Below are 26221 nucleotides of genomic sequence, written 5' to 3'. Positions count from 1 at the left end.
GTTCCTGAGAGGTTTTTGATTTTTTCCTTTTTTTTTGAGGTGTGGACTGATTTTTGTTGTCCTTTTATGTTGGGATCTGAGTTTGTAGAATCATATTTAAGCTGTTTTCTGTACATTTTTTAAAATAAAAAAACCTGAAAAAAGGATTTTCCTTCATATTCAAGTCTGTCTTTGCATTTGGATTCACACATTCTGTAGTAAACTGCTAGAGTTCAAGTCTCTCATGCAGTCAACCCTGGTTCAAGCCTTGATGATTATTTCATATTTTCAATGCTGCGGTAATACCGTAACCCACGATCAAGCAGGTGGGTGGAGTTACCTGTGAGTGACAGCCAAGCCAATGTCTCTTCTCACTGCCTGCGGAGAGCTGCGATGAACAGCGATGTTATCTGGGGGACAAGGCAGGGAGACGGATATTTTCAAGAGATATTTCCCTCAAGAGAAAAATATCTTCCTTTACTCTCAAAGTGACGATTAAACCCCGTAATTATGTCATAATACTGAAATAAACGAAGTGCTAGCCAAATTTAATTTACAAATTAGTTTCGTAAGTCATTTTTGCTGTCTTGAAAAGGAAACACAAGCCTTTAAATGGTCATCTATAAAAAAAAACGCACTTGACATAATAAAGTGCTAGAACAGCTCTCAAAATGGTGTAAAGAGTTCCCCAAGGGAGTGCAGAGAGCAAGATGATAAGTGTATGTTAAAAACACAATTGGAATGCAGCCATAAACGCTTCAGCACAGGAAGAGTCTCTGTGATAAATCTTTAACTCTGAACCTTTTCTTGAGCGTGTGCTTTCGCTTTATTTTGCTTAAATATGCTAAGCCTTTCCTGAAAATGGTGTTGTCTGGATGGAGGCATATGTTGCTCTAAAAACCATTTAGCATTGATAATTTCTTAATAAACGTTTATAACAAGCTGGATGGTCCTTCTTCTCTTTAGTCTGGAATGCGACATCCAAGGTTTTCAAAAATGATACAAAATTTGGATTCGTCTAAATACAGAAAAGTTTTCCATTTTGAATTAGCTTTAGCCCAGAGAAAACATCAGCATTTCAGGATCATGTTTACATATAGCTTCTCCTTGGCATGATAGAGCTTTAACCCTCATTTGTGGATGACAACAAACTGTGTTCCCAGACAGTGATTTCTGGAGATGTTTCTGACATAAGAGTGATTTCCATTACAGAATCATATCTGTTATGGATGCAGTGCCACCTGAGGCCCCGAAGATAACAGGCATCCAATCATGATCTTAGCCCTTGTCCCTTGTGTACAGAGATTTCTCCAGATTCTCATAATATTTTGTATTATGTACTGTAGACGATGAGATATTTAGTCTTTTAAATTTTATGTTGAGGAACTTTAATCTGAAATTGTTCCACAATTTGTAGATGCAGTTTTTCGCAGATAGGTCAACGTCTGGCCATCTTTACTTCTCAGAGACTCTGTCTCTTTAAGATATTATTTTTATACCCAATAATGCTTCTGAACTGTTTGCAAATTAACCCAGTACATTTTAAAATTGTCCTCCAGCTGATTCTTTTTAGTAATACTTAATGTTCCCAGCCTTTTATTGCCCTTCTCCCTTTTTTGAGACATGCTGCAGCCATCAAATTTAAAATGACCTAATATTTGATCACAATTGATGTCTATTGTAATAAAATGCTGCTTTATGAGATTTGCAAATCATTGCATCCTGTATTTATTTGCATTTTACACAGCAACTTTTTTTGAATTGGGGTGGCAAGAATCTACACTACACAGTTACAGTACTTTGTAACCACTATATCTATGTATGTTTGTGTGTGGGGAGAGTCTCACTCCTAAGGCCTCCATGTTCCTCCAGTAGCGTGGGCGTCCCAGGCAGGGTGTAAGGGGCAGTAGCTGGCACAGCGCCATGCGTCCGGGTGGAAAGCAGCGGAGAGCGAGACGGCGAATCGTCACAAGCATTGCCGTTAATCTGCACGTTCAGGAACAGCTTATTTTTCTTCCCACACCTTTGGACACAAAGATGGTCAGCGGGGTCATGGAGAATCAGGAACACAGAAAAATTGCAGGATAAAGGATTTATGCTGACAAAAGGTCTGGGTGTACAGAAATCAGTCGAGTGCTTGGGTCAAGGGTCCTAAAGTAACGTGTGCTCAGATGAAGGGCACAGTGTGTAAACACAGATGTGCTTTTATTTATAGGAATTCAATGATCAAAATCCCAATCCAAATAAAGAACTCAAGGCTTGGATTGGAGAAGTGATATAAAAACATTTACACTGATGCTTCGGGATTATATGTAAAACAGCATATGTGTAATCAATGACATAACTGGGGAACACGTTCAGAAAACAGTGACAGGATGGGGATAGAGACAGAACTAGGACATTTAAAAAAACATAGGAACATGACACAAAATGTGAAAGGGACTGGGGTTAGAGGTACTAATGTTAAGATTATTGAGATTAATGTAATGTTCAGGGTTATTGAAGAGAACGTCTGGGTTTGTTTGAGTTACTAGCATTATAGATACTGATGACTGGGTTTGTATGTATGTGTGTGTGTGTGTGTGTGTGTGTGTGTGTGTGTGTGTGTGTGTGTGTGTGTGTGTGTGTGTGTGTGTGTTTGAGAGAGGGACCCTGACTTGCCCTCTTCGGGACACTGGGCCTTCAATGTGTATCCTGTTGTGACATTTTTTTCTATCTGTAGGGGATTAATGTAGACCTTTTACACACACCATTTATATGCATGTTATTTCTCTCCTTCTGTCACTCTCTGTCTTTCACTGGTTTTCTCTCTTACATACACACACAAACACACACACACACACACACACACACACACACACACACACACACACACACACACACACACACTCACCATTTATATGCATATTTTTTCTCTCCCCCTGTCACTCTCAGTCTTTCACTGGCGCTCTCTCTCTCTTACACACTCACACACACACACACACACACACACACACACACACATACACTGTTTCTCTTTAAATGTTAGGGGTGTTAGGAGTCACACTAATATTTGACTACAGTTTAAAATTTTTCACTTAAAACTACATTGGTTCATCCACCTACATTTTCTGGCACGTTTAAATAGGGAACACAAGCATGGAATGGTCTGCACAGAACATTAAACATGCTAAATTGTCCAGAATACCAGAAAGTGGAAGACAGCTGTCCTTTTCCTGGCTCATTATTGGACTTGAAGTATGGTAAAGAAATTTTTAAATGCCTTTTTGTTAACAAAATGTGTGTAATAAAGATGTTCATGCCATGTGAATAGTAACTGTCATCTGCTTACTAACTCAAATTATGTTTAACATTTATAATTATACATAACAATTTTCAACTGTTAAATCATTTATAGGCCTCAACAGGAAGTGACCTACTTGCTGCTGGGCGTGTCCTCAATACGGTTGCCCAGTTGGCTCTCGTGGCTCTTGCTGCGTGTCAGCGTGATATTGGGCAGGATGTGGAGTACCTTGCGTGAGGGTGGCGGCGGTGTGCAGGGTGGCTTCAGGCGGTGCCTCCTCTTTGAGGGTGGGGTTATTGGTGGGGTGGAGGAGTGTCCATGCAATCGGACAGGCCAGGATGAGTAGTATGGACTCGGATCTGTCAGGCTCTCTGCATAGCCGTGGTAGATGTGGGCTTCGGGGTTGGGCGGAAGGTGGCGTGAGTGAAGGCATGAGACAAGAGGAGTGGTGGGCACGGTGGGTGTGGTGGGAGTGGTAGGAGGCCGGGCAAGAGGGGAGGGGCTATGAGGGCGTGTCAGACTTCCGAGTAAAGGGATCTGGTCTGCTGGGGTGAGACCGCCACTGTCACGTCGAGTGGGTTCAGAAAACCAGCAGCCCCCGTCCTCATTACACTCGCCTAGTGAAATAAAAACACACAGTGTGTCACAGAAGACTTTTGCTGTTTTTGTGATGATTTATTAAGCTAAATGTTGAAAGAAATACCTACATCTGGCACGTTCTCATTCCCAAATTAAAATTAGACTCCTGCTATCTGGAGCAGGCTGCCAGACCAAACAGGACGCCCACCTGATTCGGTGGCACTCTTTAAGCAGGAGAGGGCAGCGCAGAGCCTAACGCACTCCTCCGCAGTGGCTCCCAGGCTCCTCATGGTCTCTCGCACCTGAGCACCGGGCATCTGCAGCAAGGCATCCAACGACAACTTCACAGGTAGCACCTACGCAGCAAGAAACGTGAAGAGAACAGAACAGGCAGCAGGGTTGGTGAGAGAATCCACGGTACAAACACCCCCCCCCCCCCACACACACACACACACACAGAAATACACATAACACATTCACATTACACTGTACACAGAGAGTTTATACATTCAATCAGGCAATGGTGTGATTTATTAATGCAAATAGAAAAGCCTTACATTTATTCAGATGGAATTCACACACACACACACACACACACACAATAGTGTTTCATTCCTAAGCGAAACTTCTAATGTACAACCCCAATTCGAAGAAGGTTGCTGTGTAGCATCTTCTCTGCTCTTATATGCCTGGGAATTTAGGAGACCAGTTGCTGAAGTTTGAGACACAGTGCTGGAATCAAATTCAAAATTGCCACATTTCTTTTTATTAAAATGGTACATTACCTTAATTTCAACATGTCTTTTTTGTTCTTCTGTGAGCAAAATATAGGTTTATGAGATTTGCAATCTGTTTGTATTTGCATCTAAACTTTTCGACTTAGGGTAGACCGACACTTTACGCAGTGGCACTGGTTGGGTGAGGACCCAAATGCAGGATGCCACAAGAGTAAGGTGAAAAACAGGCTTTAATGAAGCAACACACTGAGCAATGGGGCAAGGCAAAAACACAGTACAAAACCAGTCCAGGGTCAAGGCACTGGCAAACAGGTCAATACAGGGAAGACAAAAACAAAAAAACAAAAACAGTCCAGAAAATCCATAAACCAGCAAACAGAAAAATGAGCAGATTTACAACCAAAAACAGTCCAGAGTTCAAAACGAGAAAAAGGGCAGAACAGGGGTCAGGAAACAGGATCAGGAACAGGTACAGGTACAGGTATCCAGAGTAGACAGGGTGGCAAGAATAATCCCAGCGACTATGGGAAGCCGGTGAGATAATCTAGCCCTGAGCTAAAGTCTTGGGTGTCCTTAAATACTGGGAAGAGCGTGAAAAACGGCAAGATGGCCGCCGACCTGGAACTGTGCACCGTGGAACCGGAAGGCACGGGAAGCCAGAATGTGAACTGGCATATGGAAGGGTTAGAAAGGCCTCATTACCCTCTCTCAACCTGACGGTTTTATTTTAAATGTTTATAGCAAAAGAATTTCTCCATCTCCCTCTCTCTTTCTCGTTTCCACTTCAAATCCCCACATCATGTGACCTCTTAAGACTTAAGACTAATTAAAGCTTAGACGATGATCCGATTATCTCATTATGGACATGTACATGTGGACGAGAGGAGGCAGTCACGTCACAGCTTCTGGAGTGTGGCTTTATTACTATCATTACTACTGTTTCAACTGCTAATATTACTATTGCTACCATCATTTCTACCCCATAACTACTATTACTGCTATTACTAACAAAACAAGTTATTATTACTACTTCCATTGCTACTAATGTAACTGTTATTACTCTACTACAGTAATCCCCCGCTTTACCGCGGTTCGAATCTCGCGCCAGAGGTTTATCGTGCAATTGCATTTGCCACATAACTAATTAGTTTGGCTGATTTTCCCGTTTTTTTGCAGATAGCATGATAGACCATAACGCATAGAGGGAACTGTTTTTATGGAGTTTTATGTTTAAATAATCAAAATTATTATTTTAAAATATAATTATTAATTATAAAATGAAGTACAATGTTAATATAGTATAGTACTGTATACATAAAATAGCAATATTTTGTGGTGGCGCCCGTTTATCACGTTTGTTGTATATAATAAATATACATATATTTATGTGTATATATATATATATATATATATATATATATATATATATATATATATATATATATATATATATATTTATATATATATATATATATATATATATATATATATATATATATATATATAAATGGGGGATTACTGTACTACCATTGCTACTAATTCAACTATCATTACTGTTACAACTACCATTACTACTGTTTTAACTACTATTAGTACTGTTATTACTAACTTTACTTTTGTTTTAACTACTATTAGTACTGTTACTACTACCATTACTACTAACCCAACTTATATTAATACTGCTACTACCACTGCTACTAATTTAACTATTACTACTGTTGCAACTACTAATATAACTGCTGCTACTATCATTTCTACCACTATACAGTGAGGAAAATAAGTATTTGAACACCCTGCTATTTTGCAAGTTCTCCCACTTAGAAATCATGGAGGGGTCTGAAATTGTCATCGTAGGTGCATGTCCACTGTGAGAGACATAATCTAAAAAAAAAAATCCAGAAATCACAATATATGATTTTTAAACTATTTATTTGTATGATACAGCTGCAAATAAGTATTTGAACACCTGTCTATCAGCTAGAATTCTGACCCTCAAAGACCTGTTAGTCTGCCTTTAAAATGTCCACCTCCACTACATTTATTATCCTAAATTAGATGCACCTGTTTGAGGTCGTTAGCTGCATAAAGACACCTGTCCACCCCATACAATCAGTAAGAATCCAACTACTAACATGGCCAAGACCAAAGAGCTGTCCAAAGACACTAGAGACAAAATTGTACACCTCCACAAAGCTGGAAAGGGCTACGGGGAAATTGCCAAGCAGCTTGGTGAAAAAAGGTCCACTGTTGGATCAATCATTAGAAAATGGAAGAAGCTAAACATGACTGTCAATCGCCCTCGGACTGGGGCTCCATGCAAGATCTCACCTCGTGGGGTCTCAATGATCCTAAGGAAGGTAAGAAATCAGCCCAGAACTACACGGGAGGAGCTGGTCAATGACCTGAAAAGAGCTGGGACCACCGTTTCCAACGTTACTGTTGGTAATACACTAAGACGTCATGGTTTGAAATCATGCATGGCACGGAAGGTTCCCCTCCTTAAACCAGCACATGTTCAGGCACGTCTTAAGTTTGCCAATGACCATTTGGATGATACAGAGGAGTCATGGGAGAAAGTCATGTGGTCAGATGAGACCAAAATAGAACTTTTGGGTCATAATTCCACTAAACGTGTTTGGAGGAAGAAGAATGATGAGTACCATCCCAAGAACACCATCCCTACTGTGAAGCATGGCGGTGGTAGCATCATGCTTTGGGGGTGTTTTTCTGCACATGGGACAGGGCGACTGCACTGTATTAAGGAGAGGATGACCGGGGCCATGTATTGCGAGATTTTGGGGAACAACCTCCTTCCCTCATTTAGAGCATTAAAGATGGGTCGAGGCTGGGTCTTCCAACATGACAATGACCCGAAGCACACAGCCAGAATAACCAAGGAGTGGCTCTGTAAGAAGCATATCAAGGTTCTGGCGTGGCCTAGCCAGTCTCCAGACCTAAACCCAATAGAGAATCTTTGGAGGGAGCTCAAACTCCATTATTCTCAGTGACAGGCCAGAAACCTGACTGATCTAGAGAAGATCTGTGTGGAGGAGTGGGCCAAAATCTCTCCTGCAGTGTGTGCAAACCTGGTGAAAAACTACAGGAAACGTTTGACCTCTGTAATTGCAAACAAAGGCTACTGTACCAAATATTAACATTGACTTTCTCAGGTGTTCAAATACTTATTTGCAGCTGTATCATACAAATAAATAGTTTAAAAATCATATATTGTGATTTCTGGATTTTTTTTTTTAGATTATGTCTCTCACAGTGGACATGCACCTACGATGACAATTTCAGACCCCTCCGTGATTTCTAAGTGGGAGAACTTGCAAAATAGCAGGGTGTTCAAATACCTATTTTCCTCACTGTAACTACTATTACTGCTACTACTACCATTACTACTGTTTTAACTACTATTATTATTGCTATTACTACCATTACTACTAACACAAGTTCAGATTTTATTGCTACAACTATTACCACCACTAAAACTGTTATTATTACTGCTACTACTATTGCTATAAATTTAACGGTATCATTCTACCATTAACATTAACACAACTAATACTAATAATACAACTACTACTACTACTACTAACATTATTCATAATTCAACTACTATAATTACTGCTATTATCACAATTACTACTACTAATATTACTTGTACAACTATTTCCACCACTAAAAGTTTAATTATTACTGCACCTACTACCATTAATATTACTACAGCTTCCAGCATTAGTACCAGTAGTAGTATTCTTACTACTACCACCATTAATGTTGTTATTACTACTAATAGTAATCCTACAATTGCTGGTCCGACTATTATTATTACAATTACTTCTAATATCATGAACACTATGACGGTTACTACTACTATCACTATGAATGATTAATGATTCCTAATGCTACTACTACTATGGCAAGCAACACATCTACTTCTTCTTTCGGCTGCTCCCGCCACAGGGGTCACCACAGCAGGTCATCCATCTCCATACCACCCTGTCCTCTACAGCTGCCTCTTTCAAGCCAATGTCTCTTTCAAATCATAAACAACACATAATATAAGTAAATTTAATATAAGTAAAATTACTACTATTACTACATTATTACTATCACTACAACTCACTACTACACACTAACACTAGTCTGTACCTTTCCTATGAACCAAAGTAGCTTTAATGTCCAAACTCATATAAAAATCGCAACAGAACTGTGTTTCAGAGTAGCAAGCAGTTAGGCTTTTTTCAGGATTCTATCATTTCCTTTCTCAGGTATGGAGAACATTTGTACATTGTTCTCAATTGGCAAAGTCACAGAGCTGTCGAAGTGACCAACAGTGATGCCAGACCAAATTTCTACCAAGTGAGCAGATACAGTTGTAGGAGGAACAAATTGAACACACACACACGCACACACACACACACACACACACACACACACACGCACACACACACACACACACACACACACACACACAGAAATAAGTGTTAAATGCTGGGACCAGAAGTGTTATGAGTGTTCTCATAACATTTCTAGTCACGAATCAGGTCAAATATAATTAATATACAAAGACCAACTTACAACGCATGGAAACCTATAGGTGAGTAAAAAGTTTGTGCGCCCTTAAAGCAAAGCACTGGAAAGAAGAGCTGCAGAAAAATCTCAAAGGTTCTTCATCGATTACTCACTTCATTACTGCACTCTGATCTTTAAAAGTCACCCAGGACCCAGTGGTGTGATACAACCCTGTGTGTGAGCTCGAGGTGACACCGTGGTGCGGCACGTGCACACCAACCTGCCTTGAGAATCACTGATTTGAGTTCGTGCTTAGCACTAAAGCTGACTAAGCTCTGAAACACTCAGGCTAAGAGGTTCTGTCTGAGAAGTCATTAGGGTGTGGGTGTTGGTATTGCTAACACGATCACGTGACATTTGTAAGATCTTGTGAACTACTCATGAACCTGAAGGCCATGCACTATTGTATTTTTGCTTTGTTTCTTCATTCTGCCAACCTCTCAATTCTGTTCTGAAAAATGTACGCAAATATGGAGAGCTACAGCGGAGCAGATTTACAATTATGAATTGTTTGTCTTGTAGCTTGCTAACTATACTATTTGTGTTTAAATTTTTTTCTGTAGATTAATGTACATTAGCTAACATTGTATCCCAACAGCTAATGAGAAGAAAAGAGAAAAAAGTAAAAAGAAGAGATACAGTTAGAGTAAAAAAGAGAAGAGAATAAGGGAAAACAGAAGAGAAATAAGTAAAGGGGAGAAGAGAAGAGAAGAGAAGAGAAGAGAAGAGAAGAGAAGAGAAGAGAAGAGAAGAGAAGAAAAGAGAAGAGAAGAGAAGAGAAGAGAAGAGAAGAGAAGAGAAGAGAAGAGAAGAGAAGAGAAATGAGTAGAGAAGATGAATAAGAAGAGAAAAGAAGAAAAATTAGTAGGGAAAAGAAGATTAATAAGAAGAGAAGCGAAGTGACGAGAAGAGAAGAGAAATACATACACAGGAGAAAAGAAGAGGACAAGAAAAGTAAAAGAAGAAAAGGACGAGTGAGGATATGAGAGAAGAAAAGGCAGAGGAAGAAAAAGAGGAACAAAAGCACCTGATGCAAATATTTGATTGCAAATACATGTCACCCATTTTCTGTTCACTAAAGCTAATCCAAAACACATCCCTAACGCTGTATGTTTGCATGTCACCTCAATGAGCTCGGATCTCAGGCTGATGGTGCGTAACCAGTCCCCCACGCGTGGGTACGTGCCCAGGGCCTGTGGTCGATCGGTCTCCGGAACCTTCAGCTTGCAGTGCAGCTGCTTGCAGATGTACTTCATAAGTTTCACCTGCAGGGGGTGACAGAGAAGCAGCCACAAGAGGAAGGGGGGGGGGGGATAAATTATTTTAAGCCTGCTGCTTTTCGAATTTGGACACGTGTGTGGCACTGGTTATTAATTTACCACAATGAACACATAGGTCACAATAGACTTGGAGAAATCTACCTTTGGCAAAGATATTCTGTCAGACGAATAACGATAAAGGGGGTTGAGTAAAATATTTGGTTTATGTTTAACAGTGATATTTTACAGTACATTCATTTTCAGCTTTACACAATACAAAAAATAGAAAAAATATTTTGTTATTCAGATATTATTCAGATTTTTCTTTTTATGTGTACAGTTGAATCGGCTTTACAGATTTTTCTTTTCACGTTATCTTTTCATCTAAACGTCATAACTGATCATCAAGCGCACAACGATGCACAACACATTAAACCGTCTTGCCAAGGACACACAGGACTGGAGAGTGTAAATCCTGACTCAGGATCGGACAGCCCCAGGATCTGGACATGGCTTTACCCAATCAAAATGAGCCATCACATCATTCTGCTGAGATGAGTGAGCGTTTTTGATACCCCTATCCACCACAGCTCAGGAGTTCCAAAGGCCTCGGACAAGCCGGCGGAGAGACGTCCTTATGTAACGGTGGCTTTTTCGTGCCACACAAACAGCTCAGCCAGCACAGCGAAAAAGAATGATTGCCACGGCGCTAATGAGCTGGAGCTAATTATACACAGACGTATTAAGGTATTTGTGTGAACCATTGTTTTCAAAGGTCATAACGCAAAGCAGTGTGCATGAAGAAGCCAGAAATAAAACTGTGCATGTTGTAATGAATGGCTTACTCAAAATTAACCAGTGGTGGATGAAGTACACAAAGCATGTACTTGAGTAAAAGTAGAGCTACAGTAGGTAAAATATGACTCCAGTAAAAGAAAAAGTGCTCCCTTTAAACTTTTACTTGAGTAAAAGTACAAAAGTGTTTACCTTCGAATGTACTTAAGTGTCCAAGAACTATGATTTATTATGGCTCTAATGTTCTTATTATCATCTTTTTTACAAGTCTCTTTGCCTAATCAGCTCAGTTTATGTGAAAAGACTCTGTTACTCTCTGCACACCAATCTAATAATAGAATGATATTAATGAGTCAAACACTGATTGATATCTAATAAATTATCATGAGCCCAAAACCTCCTTTTCAACGACTTAAAAAAAAGACGTGTAAATAAGTCCACGGGTGCTGTGGCGAGTTCGAGTCAGGAGATTCTTCCATCATTTATTCCTCCCAAAATGTTCTGCTTGCTGTTGAACTGAGGCTAAACTGGGTGTTCGTGTAAACTACAGTAGATACCACCAAGCGGCAATGGCGTTTCTAGCTTGAATGAGGCTCTGGGTGAACCACGCCATGACCCAACGTCTCCCTCATTGATTAGTTTCTGTTTTGAAAAGCTCCTCTCTGCTTCAGCGACCGTCACTGGATGAGTACAAAATATTCTCAGAGCAGTCCACAAATTTGGAGACATTTCTGGGAGCTCAATTTCATGTAAATATGTAAATATCAGAATAAATGCATTCATTGCACAATTAAATACACGCCATAGTGCACAATTTATCAAACTCTCAGAAACAAGAACCATAAACTCCTTGGCTGATTGTAGCCATAAGAAACATACAACATCTATATCCTTATAATATATGTCTTTTAAATGAGCTTTTAAAGCTGCACTGGAGATTCCCCCCTTACTGACCTCAGTTCAGGACCTTTTCAGTCCAATCACAAAAAAACCTTTATGACATCACCTCAATTAAAGGCAACCAAAGCAATCAGTGCTGTTTAACTACAATCCAACTAGACTAGTTACAGTAGGCTGGAATTGTTTTGTTGCTACACACATTATAATAAACTACATACTATAAATTATATTATTATGCAGCTAAATAATATATTGTTGCTAAAAGCATAGCAGGAAACACAGCATAAGTGATATACAGTTTTTAACCTATTTCATTAGATACATTAGCTTCTACTATCCTAATAATGAGATAAGTGATAGAGCTGCATGCAAACCTTTTTCACGTTTCCCCATAGTTCTTCCCTCTTTTTTTCTGAATTGGGCTCCTGAGGGTTAAGACCTTCTTTTGTCATCTATAATTTTAATTTGGATTCAGTGCTTCTTACTGTCATGACATCACCACCCGCCTCTTCTTTGTGAGTGGATGAGTGAGGGAATTTCTCTGGGTGGTGGGTGCACACTCCGAGTCCCGACCAGGTTCATTTACCGTAATATTATAATAATCGACATGACCGTTAAAATGAGCGGTTAAAAAAATTGACTTTGAAATGTAGTGAAGTTTAAGTAAAAGTCTCCCCAAACGGAAATACTAGAGTAAAGAATTGAAACTAACACATCTAACACACAATAAAACTAGAATAAGTAGTATGTCAAGGGTGATATATATATATATAAATGTGAGGGTATAATCACTTCTGCATATATATATATATATATATATATATATATATATATATATATATATATATATATATATATATATATATATATATATATATATATACATACACACACATATATCACACATAGATCTCATTATAATACTTCTCAATCTACAATTTTTTGATTTTCTGATGATCCAATTAAACTCCTGTATCTTTATATGCATTTCTAACATATGTCATTGTCACAAAGCAGCTCCATAAAAATAAAAAGTTTCAAGATTTCAATAATAAATGTATCCCTAATTGGCAGCTAAGGGTGATAAAGAAAATCTACCTAAAACAATTAGAAAAACATGCAGAACTTTTTACACTCATCTATTTTACGCATGAAATTTTAGCACACAACCACAGATGCTCCTTGATCTGAAGACACTGAGCTGTCTGAGATCTCTGCCTCTCAGAAGAAACCAAACTTACAAGGAAACCCCTCCTCACCTGGGTGACACCAGATAGCGAATTTATAAATATTTCCTTCTGTAACTCTGTTCAACATGGTCACGTGTATACAACTCAATTCTAACATTGGTGGAAGGGATAGCATTTCTATCTTCACTATCAATCACAGTGACACTACACAGTCTTGGGTGTCTGGTAATCAGTGTGTTACATAGCATGTGCCTCAGTAAGGATGTTCTCATGTCTCAGAAGGAAGCATGTGATAGTCTTCCCCCTGAAGCTGCTTAGCTGATAGAAAAGAGTTAGCCAGTGGGTGGGAAGTGGCAAGTGACCAAATTAGAAGCAGTGCTATTAACAAAACTGAGGTCAATGACATCATGAGACATTAGTGAAGATCTGGATGTGTTTTGAGGTTGAGATTTTGGGTTATGAAGTTTTCTTAGATCGATTAGCTTTCTAATTCTACTAAAAATCCAGACAAGCAACGTTCAGACATCAGACTTTTTTTTTAAATTGTGTAATAGAAAAGTGTGTGAAAAATGGGGGAATGACTTAGAAAGGGTAAATTTGAGCTCAGTGGTTAAGGTCTTTGGTTTGTCACTGGAAGGTCTGTATGGGGTTTGATCAACAGTCTTAACCCTCAATTATGTACTTATGCAAGCTCTATAATTGGATCAGGTTCTGCATCGCTTTCAAAGTGGATAAAACCATCTGCCAAATGAATAAATAAATGTAAATATAAAAAAAAGAAAAAAAAAAAAAAAGAAAAAAAGAACGGCTCCAAATCAAGTGGTGTCGCATGATTATATCTAATCTACATCATGCCATTGCATTGGCTCTTTGCCCTGGTGCAGTGAGCATGCCATCTGAACCTCTCCCCCCACAATCCCTTCTTATTTCCCCTCCAGCAAACAGGCCCGTCAAACAGATATAAATAGCTGTTATTATATGGAAGCACACAGCAAGCATACCTCCTCTCGAGGGGCGTCTGCGCTGCTGCCATGGCAACCGAGTGTCATCATATTGTCGCAGCGAGTGACATCAGCATTCGCGAGTTCATAGTGAGGCTAACACATGGCTGCGTCAGGCCTCGCTTCCTCATGGCTATTCTCTCCGCCAGGCCTCGATTTATCTGCAGAAAGGATGCCTTTTTTTGTGTGCCTGCGTCCCTCCCTACCCTGGCGACGTGTCAGGATCTTTTTGAATAACAAAAAACGCGACATGGGAGGGAGAGTTCTGCGAGGCAGCTCCCCTCCGATTCCTTTGCAAACAAAATAGCGCCGGCCAGCACAAGAGGAATTTTCCAGAGAGCTCAGAGTGCTGACCAGAGAAAAAGAGAGAGAGAGAGAGAGAGAGAGAGAGAGAGAGAGAGAGAGAGAGAGAGAGAGAGAGAGAGAGAGAGAGAGAGAGAGAGAGAGATCTGATATCTTCAGATAAAAGAGCAATCTATGGGCATTGTGCTAATATTTTGTCACCTGTATACAAACCGTGCTAAGAACTTTAAATTGAATTACAAGACTGGTGATGTGCACATTAAACTTTTGCATGCACGTTGTGTTATAATTTGCTGTTTTGCTCTCAGATCGTTTCAACTAGTAAATAATTATTTTGCACCAGAATTCAGATTCATGTACAGCATATACTGAAAAGGATCAACACATTCCATTTGAAAGTGGATGCAAAACTTTGGCCTAAATCTCTTTATTTTGCACTCACTTTCTCTACCTGTCTCTTCCTCTCAATTTCAGATAATTTTAATTATATTTTTTTTTTGCCAAAACCTTGGGTTATGAGAATAATAAACTAGTAAATACAACAAAACTGTAAAGCAAACCGAACCACAGGAGGGATGTGGGGTTTCAGGCGGACTGAAGCTCCCACTCAGTGTGTTTTTAACGAGGATAGGATGTGCAGACGTCCCAGCCGAGCAGCAGCAGCTGATGACGCAGGGAGGACGAAGGGTGGAGGGGTTAAGGGGGGGGGGGGGGGGCGTTAAGGAACAGGAGGAGGAGGAAGAACAGGAGGATGAAGACTGGCCTGCTGAGACAGGTTCTTTCAGAGGGAGACCAGGCAGGGACACTGCTGACGCACACACGAGCTCTGTTACCAGGAGGCTGGCAGCCATAAAGCCAGTCATCCTTTTCACACTTCCGCCCACCTGCCAGCCAGCGTCCTCTAATCCCAGCCTTAATAAGCGTAGTGTGGATTTGGACGCCAGCACCCAGGGGCTTCCAGCCAGGCTGTGTCCATTACGCCATCACGTAGGAACATCCAAACTCACCACACTGCATCTAGAACCTTCTTCTAGCTACCAAATACTGGAGATGAGAGCACTTTCCCGCTTGAAAAGCATCAAAGCAAAGCTATTTACAAAGCAACTTGAAACTTTTACCACAATTTCTGCCTTCAGTAAGGTTTCGCAGTATGAATCCTGACAATACCACAACTGTACATAGCATGCATGGAGGTAGAAAAACACCAACCAATTATTAGCTTATGTAGAGAAATAACAGCAGTTAATGATCTCCTCCGAGTGTGTTTAGGGGCAGTAAGAAATGCACCATGGTTTGCTCTCACTTTCTCACTGTTAGTTAGTTATATTGTGCACTAGCAGGTGGAAACTGCTGTAACAGAAATTTCCCCACTGTGGGACAAATAGCTTAGCTTAGCTTAGCATAGGTAGGGCTAGAATTGTGATGCTACAGTCATGCTGATGTTGGAACATGCACACATTTGTCCTTTACTTGACTTCCATGCTACCTTGTTCAATTATACCTGTCCATTTGTATAAGTTATGGGTTTTCTATAGCATTTGAACATGCAGAACCATCGTAATGCACACACCATACCAGCATATCTCATTGTGCTTTATTATGTATGATTCTAAAAACAAGATTCAAACACAGTCTGACAACTAAGCCAAATTCATAATTACAACTCAGGGGTCAAAATTAAAGGCTAGAAACCGAAAAAAAAAAACCTAGCAAAGGAAACTAGCCAACAAGAGAAACAGCCAGGACTCTGCAGCTAAGTAGCAGTGTATTAATGCACCATATTGTACTGTATGCGTAAATAAAAAGCATTAGATCTGACTATTGAACAAAACACGTTGAGAACAAATACTAAATAAAAAGATGGCTCTTTTATACTTTTTATGACTTTTTAATCGCTTTTATGGCAATACAAAATTCCTTTAATTGAAGATAAATACCTAAATAAATACCTACACCTACACATATTCCGAAAATGCTTATTTATTAGAATTAGATTTTACAGCAACAAGCCTGTGCTGTATTAGATCTTGCAATCATATTATCTGAAAAACCAGCTCCTCATCAGACATCATTCACAAGGGACAAAAAGACACTCGGGTATCTTTTACAGCTTATTCACTCTCGTGCTACACTTGCACCTGCAAAAAAAAAGAATTCAGGTCCTTGAGTATGGCGAGGGTGGATCAGCAGCTAAGAAAAGGACTGAGAGTAAGCCAAGGACCTCTTAAACAAAAGAAATCACAAAGTCAGGTAAAAGGATAGGAACTCGCATTTAAAGCAAAGTTCATAAACAAACGAGCATGGCTAGTAATCTAGCTGCTAAATGCTAATCTTGCACATGATATTCATGGCCTTGATCCAAAAAAAGATCCATTTCCTTTTAATTCCAGTTAGTCGAACAGATGTGTGACAAATTGAAAAGCAGGATATTTTTGTCCACAAGCTTTTCACTTTAGTGCCCTAATAAAAGAGCAACAGAGTATAGAACGACAAGGTCAAGAGCATCTCACCATTTTGGTTATTGCTCAATTACAGCAAAAGCAATGTGTGAATATGGGAATATTAACGGAATGTGTATATGAGAAAGGGAGAAGGTTAACCGCCAACATTTAAGAGGCTTCTTGTAGTTTAATCTGCTCACATGGACCTGCAGGTGGCCAGAACAGTAAATAACCACCTCCTCCCACTCCCTTCATGCTGATGCTTCATCTTTGGACTTTTTTTTTTCTAAATGTTTTTTCCAACAAAGTTCAAACATTTGAATGATGCCAACTAGATTGACAGGAGAAGTAAAACTTAAAGTCAACATGTCAGAGAGATACAAATCCTCCCCCACATCTATCGGCCATAGTGGGCTGCAGTCAAATGAGCTTGTGGCTCCAAAGAAAGCAAAACAACACCCAGTTCTACCTCCTCTTGTTTTCTCCCAGCCTATCTCTGCTAACATTGACTTTGGGGTTTGGCCAGTGCTGAAAGTAATGAAGACAGATTCATGGTTTTCTTTTCTTTTCTTTTGCAATAGAGGCCTCAGCAGTGTCGAAGACCCAGTGTCCAGTCAAACCACACAAACAAGAACATCAGGTTCCCAGCTAAGCACCGTAGAAGCTCAACATATATAAAATGTCAATGTTCTAGCTTGGTAAATGCTGCATAAACATCTATGCTATGGACAAAGATTATCTAAAAAATGAGACGTTCATGTTCTCTCAGTTGGGTCTGATGTGATGTAGTCCCATGTATGTATATATATATATATATATATATATATATATATATATATATATATATATATATATATATATATATATATATATATATATATATATATATATAAATCTAATTAATCAATAAATTAAATTAATGCAATACATTATACAATTTTTTACAATTGAGTAATCAATTAAATTGGCACAAATTTAATTGATTTATTACAATTAAATCAATGGAAAAATATAATAAAATTTTTTTGATTTTAAACATGAGAGCATTATTCCTCTTACCCCACATCCATCTTATAATTTGTACATAATACAAACGTGATTTGCCTTACAGTCAGCACCACTGTCCAAAATTGCTATTTTATAGACTTGATCAACACCTACTGACCAATCCATGACCTCATCAACCCGATACAGTGCACATTGTTCACATGCCACATCCAGCCACTGCTCTTCACTACATGCACTCCCCAGATTAGCTTCTCGTGCATTCTAGCTTCAACAGCAGTTGTGCATCTCTAAGTAGCATCTCATTTTATTTTCCCTGTTTAGCATTTAATACAGGGTGCAAGCAGCTCCTGCTGAGCCCACAGTAATGGCAAAGAGTCCAACTAACACCCACCTAAAGATCTGTGCACCATAAACCCCCCACCTTCATTTATTTTATGTTACAATGGAGATCCACGTTATCCATATTTGCTAAACCTTTCTAAAACAGTAAGTATTTCGGTGCTAAGTACTGTTGCACGCTCAGTCAAAGTTCTAAATGTCTTTCTTAAAACACACACACACACACACACACACACACACACACACACACACACACACACACACACACACACACACACACAGCAGGTAGTTAGGGGATCACACAGCCAGAGCAGAGAACAATACATTGGTGCAAGTGTGACGTTAGGTTTCCTAGCAACTCCAACTCAGGGGCCTTCTGTGGCGTTTTCTTTTTCCAGAGTGGGATTTTCCCACAGACAGAAAACATCCAAAGAAGATCATCTTAGAAGACAGGACACACCACCTCAATGGTGACCCATTTCTATAAATGTAGCTTAGCTATTGGCATAAATTAGGCCTGTTTAGCAACCTATATGAAAAAAAAAGATCTATAATGATCCTCTATGAGTCCTGATATTATTTTATCTCTGAATCCCAATTGGCTACAGTAAGCCTGCTTGGTTGAAGCACAGTGTTGGATGTGACCAGGGGAAGGAAGGTACACTTGCTAATTGAGAACAAAAAGGCAGAGCTGAAGAGCTGCGTCACTGGATCCGTGTGTTATGGCAACATCGTGCTGCCCGTGCTGAAGGAGGTAAACATGCACGACGCTACCATGGCAACGCATCCATGACGTCCGCACACATGACGGACGGCTAAAGGGCACGGCCACACCCGGCTCATCAGAGCTGCAGGGAGGCTTCAAACTGACTTCGTATCAAATATGGGGCTGTTTTTATGGTGCACTGATCAAACTCTTAGATCAGACACGTGCCGATCAATCAGTAATACAATAAATAACAATATCGGTGATTAATATTATAGTGTTTCATTCACAAGGTGTAGGTAAGTTACATATAAAGTGACTGATTGAGGTGTATATCAGATGCACATGCAACCTTTCGAACAAAGCCAACCGCATTATTCTGTTCGCCAGAAATAAGTACACCTGGCTAATCATCACAGTTGTAAGAAAGCATTTGTAGGCCAAATAAGACACAAATATTCAGATAGGAAATCTCAAAAGAAGAAAAGGTTAGCAAAATAGGTCAGGATTTCTGATTAGCAGAGGTGGCAAAAGTACACATATCCTTCACTCAAGTGGAAGTACAGATACTCGTGTTTTAAAAGAGTCTGATAATCAGGTGATCAGAAATGTCTCTGTTCTCAGTCATGTTTACATCGCTGACTCCCTCTGTCTTATCCACATTAGCCCCATACTTCTTGTTGCCTTTTGCACTGTTCGTTGTTAGCTTCGTAGGCTAGCCTACAGTATGCCTGCATGATAGCCAGGAAATGATACACCAGGGGTAGCTTGAAAAAGCCACGCAATGACAGGAAATAGGTTTACGAGCTGAAAACGACGCGGAATGGAGAAAAAATATTGATCGAGTCACCAAACAGATTAAAAATAAAGTAACGAGCCTGGTTTGAAAATGTAAGCAGTAGGAAGTATAGATATTTGTGTAAACTGGCTCTAGCTGCTTCCGCTAACCCACACACTCTCCATCTCAAATAGCAAACTATGATAATACAAAACCTAAAGATACAGAGATATGCATATATTACTTCTAAACTGACTTAAATCTACACTACGATTATTAAATACAAATATTAACTGAGTTCATGGTTTCAAGTCATGGTAGCATACCGGATTTTAAACCAGGGTACTTCATCAACAGTAATTGTATTGTTCATTGTTTTTTAAATACTCCATAGATAATTTGTCTTTAGAAGTTTAATAGCTCTGGAAACAAACAGAAAAGTAACAGCTAGATCAAATCCAAAAAATATCTGCTAACTATCATGCTAGTTTTGAACTTGAATTCTAAAAAGACTGAAAAACTGAAAAGAATGTGTCTTCTCTTTACTAGCATGCTAATAGAAAGACTCGATAGTCCTGATGGATGGTATATGAGCAGTTAATATTAGTGACTGAAGCACTGCTGAGTAAACAGGCCCACGTGGGAGGATGAATAATTGGCGCTGCACTAATAGCTAATAGATCAGCAAAACTCAATTTTTGCTCACGAGTACAAACCGCCACCTCATTCGCCTTTGGAGAGATGCTTAAGGTAATAAAGCTAAACTGAGGTGAGGTGCCAGACAAGTCTTTTGAATATCAAATGAGACGCTTCGAAACATCTCAAGGAGACGCTTTGAAGCTGCACCTGTGTCACGGAACCTGTGTAAAGATAATACACGTCATGCTCAAATCCAGCAGTAGTTTCTGGTTAAAAATTGTGAGATCAGTTTTTTTTGTCAGGTAATGAAACACGATTGACTGTGATAACAAAAAGCTTAGCTAGACAATGTATTGGCTTTTTTTTAAGGGTTTAATCTCATAATCTCCATTCCAGTCTCAATGCTATATAAAGAACTATGTTGAGAATATAATCAAAGTCCTTCAGCTACACAAAGCAATGAAATATCACTAGACAACAATAGTGTGAGTGACTGAGTGCCTTTTGAGCTAATTTATTGTTTCTGGCACTGGAGACTCCAAAACACATTTAAAAACTCTCTCTCTCTTTAGAAAAAGATTTACCATACACATGTTTACCTGTAGGTTTGTTAAATCATCTTTTATTTTATTTATTTTATTGTTTATCATTACTCAGATCATGTGATGTGTCATCCACGATACTGACCTATTACTAAAGTAAAAATATCATTGTTAGCATAAAAGTTTATTATGAATAGTAATAAATCCCAGCATTATTATAAACCTTTTTTTTTACAGGCTGAACAACTCTTAATCTTATTTATATCTTACTTATTATATTTATATCAGCCTATCTTACTTATTCACGTTAAGGGTGATCTTTCAAGATCCCCTTAATTACAGAACTATTTTATAAATTACATATAAATATAAAATAAGTGTTATTCTCTTAGTTATCCTTTAAATTATCTCAATACTGTAAATTTATATTTTGTACTGCTTGTTTTGGAGCATGACCCCATCCTGCTGAGAAGGACGTTTTCTGAGGCGATGGATGACTTGTCTATCATCATTGTCATCACAGTAGGGGGTGTGTGAACTTCGCTGAAGGGGCTTCCACTAATCACGGGTCTCCTAATGTCACACTGTGAGACTTTATGCTCTAATAACTCCTACACAAAGCATCCATGCTCCTTATCCTGCAAATGACTTGACATATGGACGATCCTCTTCCCTGTTGTTCTGCAGGCCTGGGGTTTAAACACCTTCCCAAACGCGACCTCGCCACGCAGACTGAACACGGTTAACATTATCTGATTTTATAACCCAAATCTGACACGGACGCAAATGAGCAACTGAAAAAATAAGCTCGCTTTGATAACACAGCCTTCTCCTAATTTATCCGTCCGTGGGAGCGCAAGACCAATATAGCATGGGAGGGGAAACAATAGATCTCCTCACAGAGGGAAGAGGGAGGGCTTTGTGTTGGGGGGGGGCTTGTTGTTACTGCAATCACCTGCTCTGCTATACCCCCCTCCTTTTTTTTCCTTAAAACACACACAGCCTACTGGGAGACCCATCCCTTTCAAACATCTGGTTGATTTCTTCTCGTCTCAATCCCTCCCTCCCAACACACAATCCCCCCATCCGGCCTCTTCGTATATCACACGTCATTTTCTTAATTAACAATCAACCCCTGAAAACACCAGGCAGGGGGACGAAAGACGAGCCAAATATAGAAGCAGCCATAATAGAACAGCGCTCTATAACACTCTTTTTTTTTTCCAAAGCAGGGCCCATAAAAGGTGAAATCAGCAAACGCTTGCTAAGTTTCTATTCTGTCTGTTTCTTTTAAAAGCCTAATTGTGTCTCTTTGTTTGTCTGCGTTGGAGGAAGTCGGCTTTTCAGAGACACATCGAGACACAAAGCAACGTCCTCCCTACAGGAACCGGCTCACACGACTCCTCCATCAACTCCCACATGGAATTTGCTTTATTGTAATTGCAAAACAATCATGGCTCTTATATAATCATCAAAAGTACAACAGGACTTCAGTGTTATTCTGAACAACTGCTAAAAATCTATTTTTCATTAGATTCTCAGCCAAATTTCACCGTTGTCTTGCCGCTTCACAGGATTAAAATCTGGATGCGCTAAAGTAGAATTTTAATTCAATATTTTAATGATGACATTTTGCCTCATCACCCAACCTTCATGGATAATTGTATTTCAGCATTATATTCAGAGCAGAACCCACAAGTTCCACGTCATTACTTTATTTGTTTATTTATATGGTTGTCATATTGGCGTTTAAACACAAACAGTATTGACACGATACGTTTTACAGCAATTTTCAGAAATCATAAAACTTGCTTAGACAGTTAGCATGAAAGCAAATTACTGAGTACTGAAACATCTTCGATATAAAATGCTATGTATTAGAAAGGCACGAATCTTTTGAATTGCCGAATCTTACAATTCTTACACATCTGCATAATTTGATTAATCATTTTAGATGTTCCCCAAAGCATATCGGAAAAATATAGATACACATGAATGGCTTTTATTTTAATCTAGTTCAAAGGTATTTTTCTGGTACTTATTATACATTTTTTTATTTTAATATTCTGTTTATTATTTAAAACCTGCATATCTTAAAATGTTAAGTTAATATTTTAGATATTATTAAATATATTATTCAGAGTTTGTATATTTTTGTATATTCATTGATTGCAATACAAATATTCACAACAGAACAAAGAAGACATTAATGTTTAAACTTAGGAAATGCACAATATGGTAATTTAGATTTTGATGGCCAAAGACATTTTTTAAAAGTTGGGAAAGATGAAACAAAACACTGCAAAAGTAACATATGGAGAAACATTTTGCAACTGATTAGTTTAATGGGCAACAGGTTAGTAACATAATTTGGTATAAAAAGAGCATCTTACAGAGGCAAAGTTTCTCAGAAGTAAAGATTGGCAGAGGTTCACTAATCTGCAAAAAACTGCATCGACAAAACTGTGGAACCGTTTCAGAATAATGTTGCTCAAGATGCAATTGCAAATACTTTGAATATCTCATCATCTAAAGTGCATAATATCATCAAATGTTTCAGAGAATCTGGAGAAATCTCTGTGCACAAGGGACAAAAGCAAAAATCATTATGGGATGCTTGTGATCTTCTCAGGTGGCACTTCATTAAAAACAAGGATGGGCTCATGCTGAGAAGAAGCCATATGTGAACATGATCCAAAAATGTTCTTATCATCTCTGGTCAAAAGGTAAAATGTATTAGGACAAAGTGTATTTTGGTCAGAAGAAGCTGAAATAAATATATATATTTTTTTTTTTTTGAAAGACATGGATGCCACATCCTCCAGACTAAAGAGGAAAGGGACCATCTGGCTTGTTATCAGCACTTGGTTTAAATGTTTTAGAGGAAACATATGTGGCCATCCAGACAATGTTATTTTCAGGGAAGGCCTTGCATATTTTAGCAAGACATTCAGTGTTTTTAGACGTAAATTGACTGTTGATAACAGAAAAGGGGTTGCTACACAGTGGTACACATGACCCATGTTGTGGCCATTAAAATATTTTTTTCCTAAATGGTAAATTTCCATGGTGTAAACATGTGATATGTTTTCTATGTTCTATTGTGAATAAAAAGGGTGTTTATGGGATTTGCAAATCATTGCATTCTTTCTTATTTACATTTTACATCATGTCCCAATTTTTATGGAATTGGGATTGTATTTAAGTTCTTTTTGAGGGCTGTATATTTGAGTAATAATTTGAAGTATTATTTAAGATAATATTTGGAATTTTAATTGAGGTCTGTGTATTTAAGTCATTCTTTTGATTAATTATTTTTGGCCTGTGTATCTTTGTAATAAGTCATTTTGTATGATATTTAGTCATCTGCCAAAATGCTACAATTGTGCCATAATCGTAGCAATGATTTTTAATTGAGTTGACTTTAAAATGGTCCATGGACTGAGCACAGACTTGAGTAGGATGCATCATGGGAAATGCACACAATGGAGTTGCTGGCAGGTTTTGCATGAACATGTTTAGTTCCAACAAGCAAAAATAAGATGTGTTTTTAGCTTCCCAAAATATGTTTGAGGATTCAGCAAAACCCAAGAGATATGGCCCCCATAGAGCTGTTTAGGCTAGACCAATACAGGAGCTACCTCTAGTAATAAAATTTGAGACTGAGGTGCGAGGCTGATGCCAGACTGTGATCAGTGTGTTAAAGCTAAACCATCATCTCATAGTATTTCATGTCTGAGGCATCATTGTCCGCTCACAAGTACAACCCCAATTCCTAAAAAGTTGGGACGCTGTGTAAAATATTAAACAAAATGGAATGGAATGTTTTGCAAATCTCATAAACCCATATTTTATTCACAACAAAACATAGAAAACATATCTATGTTCAAACTATGGAAATCTACTCTTTATGGAAAACTTTATAATTTTGAATTTGATGGCTGAAAGATGTTGGAAAAAATCAGTGCCATAGTGTTACTAAAAATAAACAGCTGGAGGAACATTGTGCAACTAATTAGTCTGTTGTCTGTTGACAACAGGTCAGTAACATGTTTGGGTACAAAAAGAAAAATGTGCAGAGGTTCACTAATCGATTTTTAACTGGGTCTAAAAATTAATAAGGTTTTAGAATAATGGTTCTCAAAATACATTTGTGAAGACCTTGAATCTCTCATCATCTTTAATAGTATATCATTTTAGGAAAAGAATCTGAAGAAATCTCTTTGTGCAAGGGACAAGGGTGAAAATCAATACTGAATGACGGCACCGCATTAAAATTAGGCATTAGTGAAAATAATGAAAATCACCTCATTGTCTTTTAAACCCCTCCAGAAATCAGTGCAATTAAAAACACTTGGTGCACCATGAAAAGAAAAATATGACAAAGAAGACCCAAGACTGTTGAGAAGCTAGAATCTGGTGTCAGACCCAAATGAGACAACATTCCTCTCCCAAAACTACACCAGCTGATCTTCAGTTGTATACAGACCCCTGTTTCAAAGTTTTTGAGACATCAAATTTAAAATGACCATATATTTTCCTTAAAATGGTACATTTTCTCAGTGTAAACATTTGATATGTTTTCTATGTTCTATTGTGAATAAAATTAGATTTGCTCATTATTGCATTGTGCTATTATTTACATTTGACACAGCATCCCATCTTTTTTTAAAGTAGGGTTGGTCAATGCGGTGTGAACAAAAATTGGCCTGACAGTCAGCAGTGGAATGACAAAAGGCTTTTTTTGGTGAGAATCTAACGTGAGTTCAAGGATCTTTTGATTGCGCTGAAGTGCAGGTGGCGATGAGAGACAGGTGGGAGGAGGGCATCTGGAGTGTGACAACCACTTCAGCTGTGCTTATTCACATCAGGAATTAACAGAGCGTTTAGAGCCTGTTACACTCAGTGAGAATCATCAAGCTTCACTCTGTCCTCCCTGAACAGCCCTTATGTGTCCATTCACTCTGTCCTAACGCAAGCCAAGGCTAATAATTAATATTATTGATGTAGCCCTGGTAAATGCACTCTACCCAGCAGCTTATTTTAAAAATTGCTTAGCATTGTAATGTAGTATTTCTTTTTTATCATTTGTCCGTTTATTATAAAAGTTTTGAAATTCAATAGTAACGTGTACATTGAAGATAAAATCATAGCATTTGAT

General features: G+C 38.6%; 1 protein-coding gene across 8 annotated transcripts in view; it reads right to left on the bottom strand.

Moving 5' to 3' along the window:
* The window catches only part of ksr1a (kinase suppressor of ras 1a), a 41708-nt gene that overhangs the window by 12171 nt on the left and 3316 nt on the right, over positions 1–26221 (bottom strand). For 4 of the 8 annotated variants that reach the window (XM_083568495.1, XM_083568496.1, XM_083568497.1 and 1 more), the window contains exons 1-6: positions 14305–14604; positions 10284–10424; positions 4050–4197; positions 3399–3879; positions 1827–2002; positions 320–389 (exon numbers count right to left, since the gene is read on the bottom strand). In XM_083568495.1, the coding sequence (XP_083424621.1) occupies positions 320–389; positions 1827–2002; positions 3399–3879; positions 4050–4197; positions 10284–10424; positions 14305–14355 (1067 nt within the window). In that variant the 5' untranslated portion in view covers positions 14356–14604. Of the gene's footprint in view, positions 1–319; positions 390–1826; positions 2003–3398; positions 3880–4049; positions 4198–10283; positions 10425–14304; positions 14605–26221 lie in introns of those variants that run through there. The other 4 variants (XM_083568491.1, XM_083568492.1, XM_083568493.1 and 1 more) reach the window with 1 other exon arrangement.

The sequence above is a fragment of the Silurus aristotelis genome, assembly GCF_946808225.1.
Source record: "Silurus aristotelis genome assembly, chromosome: 18".
In the NCBI taxonomy this organism is placed as follows: Eukaryota; Metazoa; Chordata; class Actinopteri; order Siluriformes; family Siluridae; genus Silurus; species Silurus aristotelis.
This window is presented reverse-complemented; position numbering and strand designations above follow the sequence as displayed.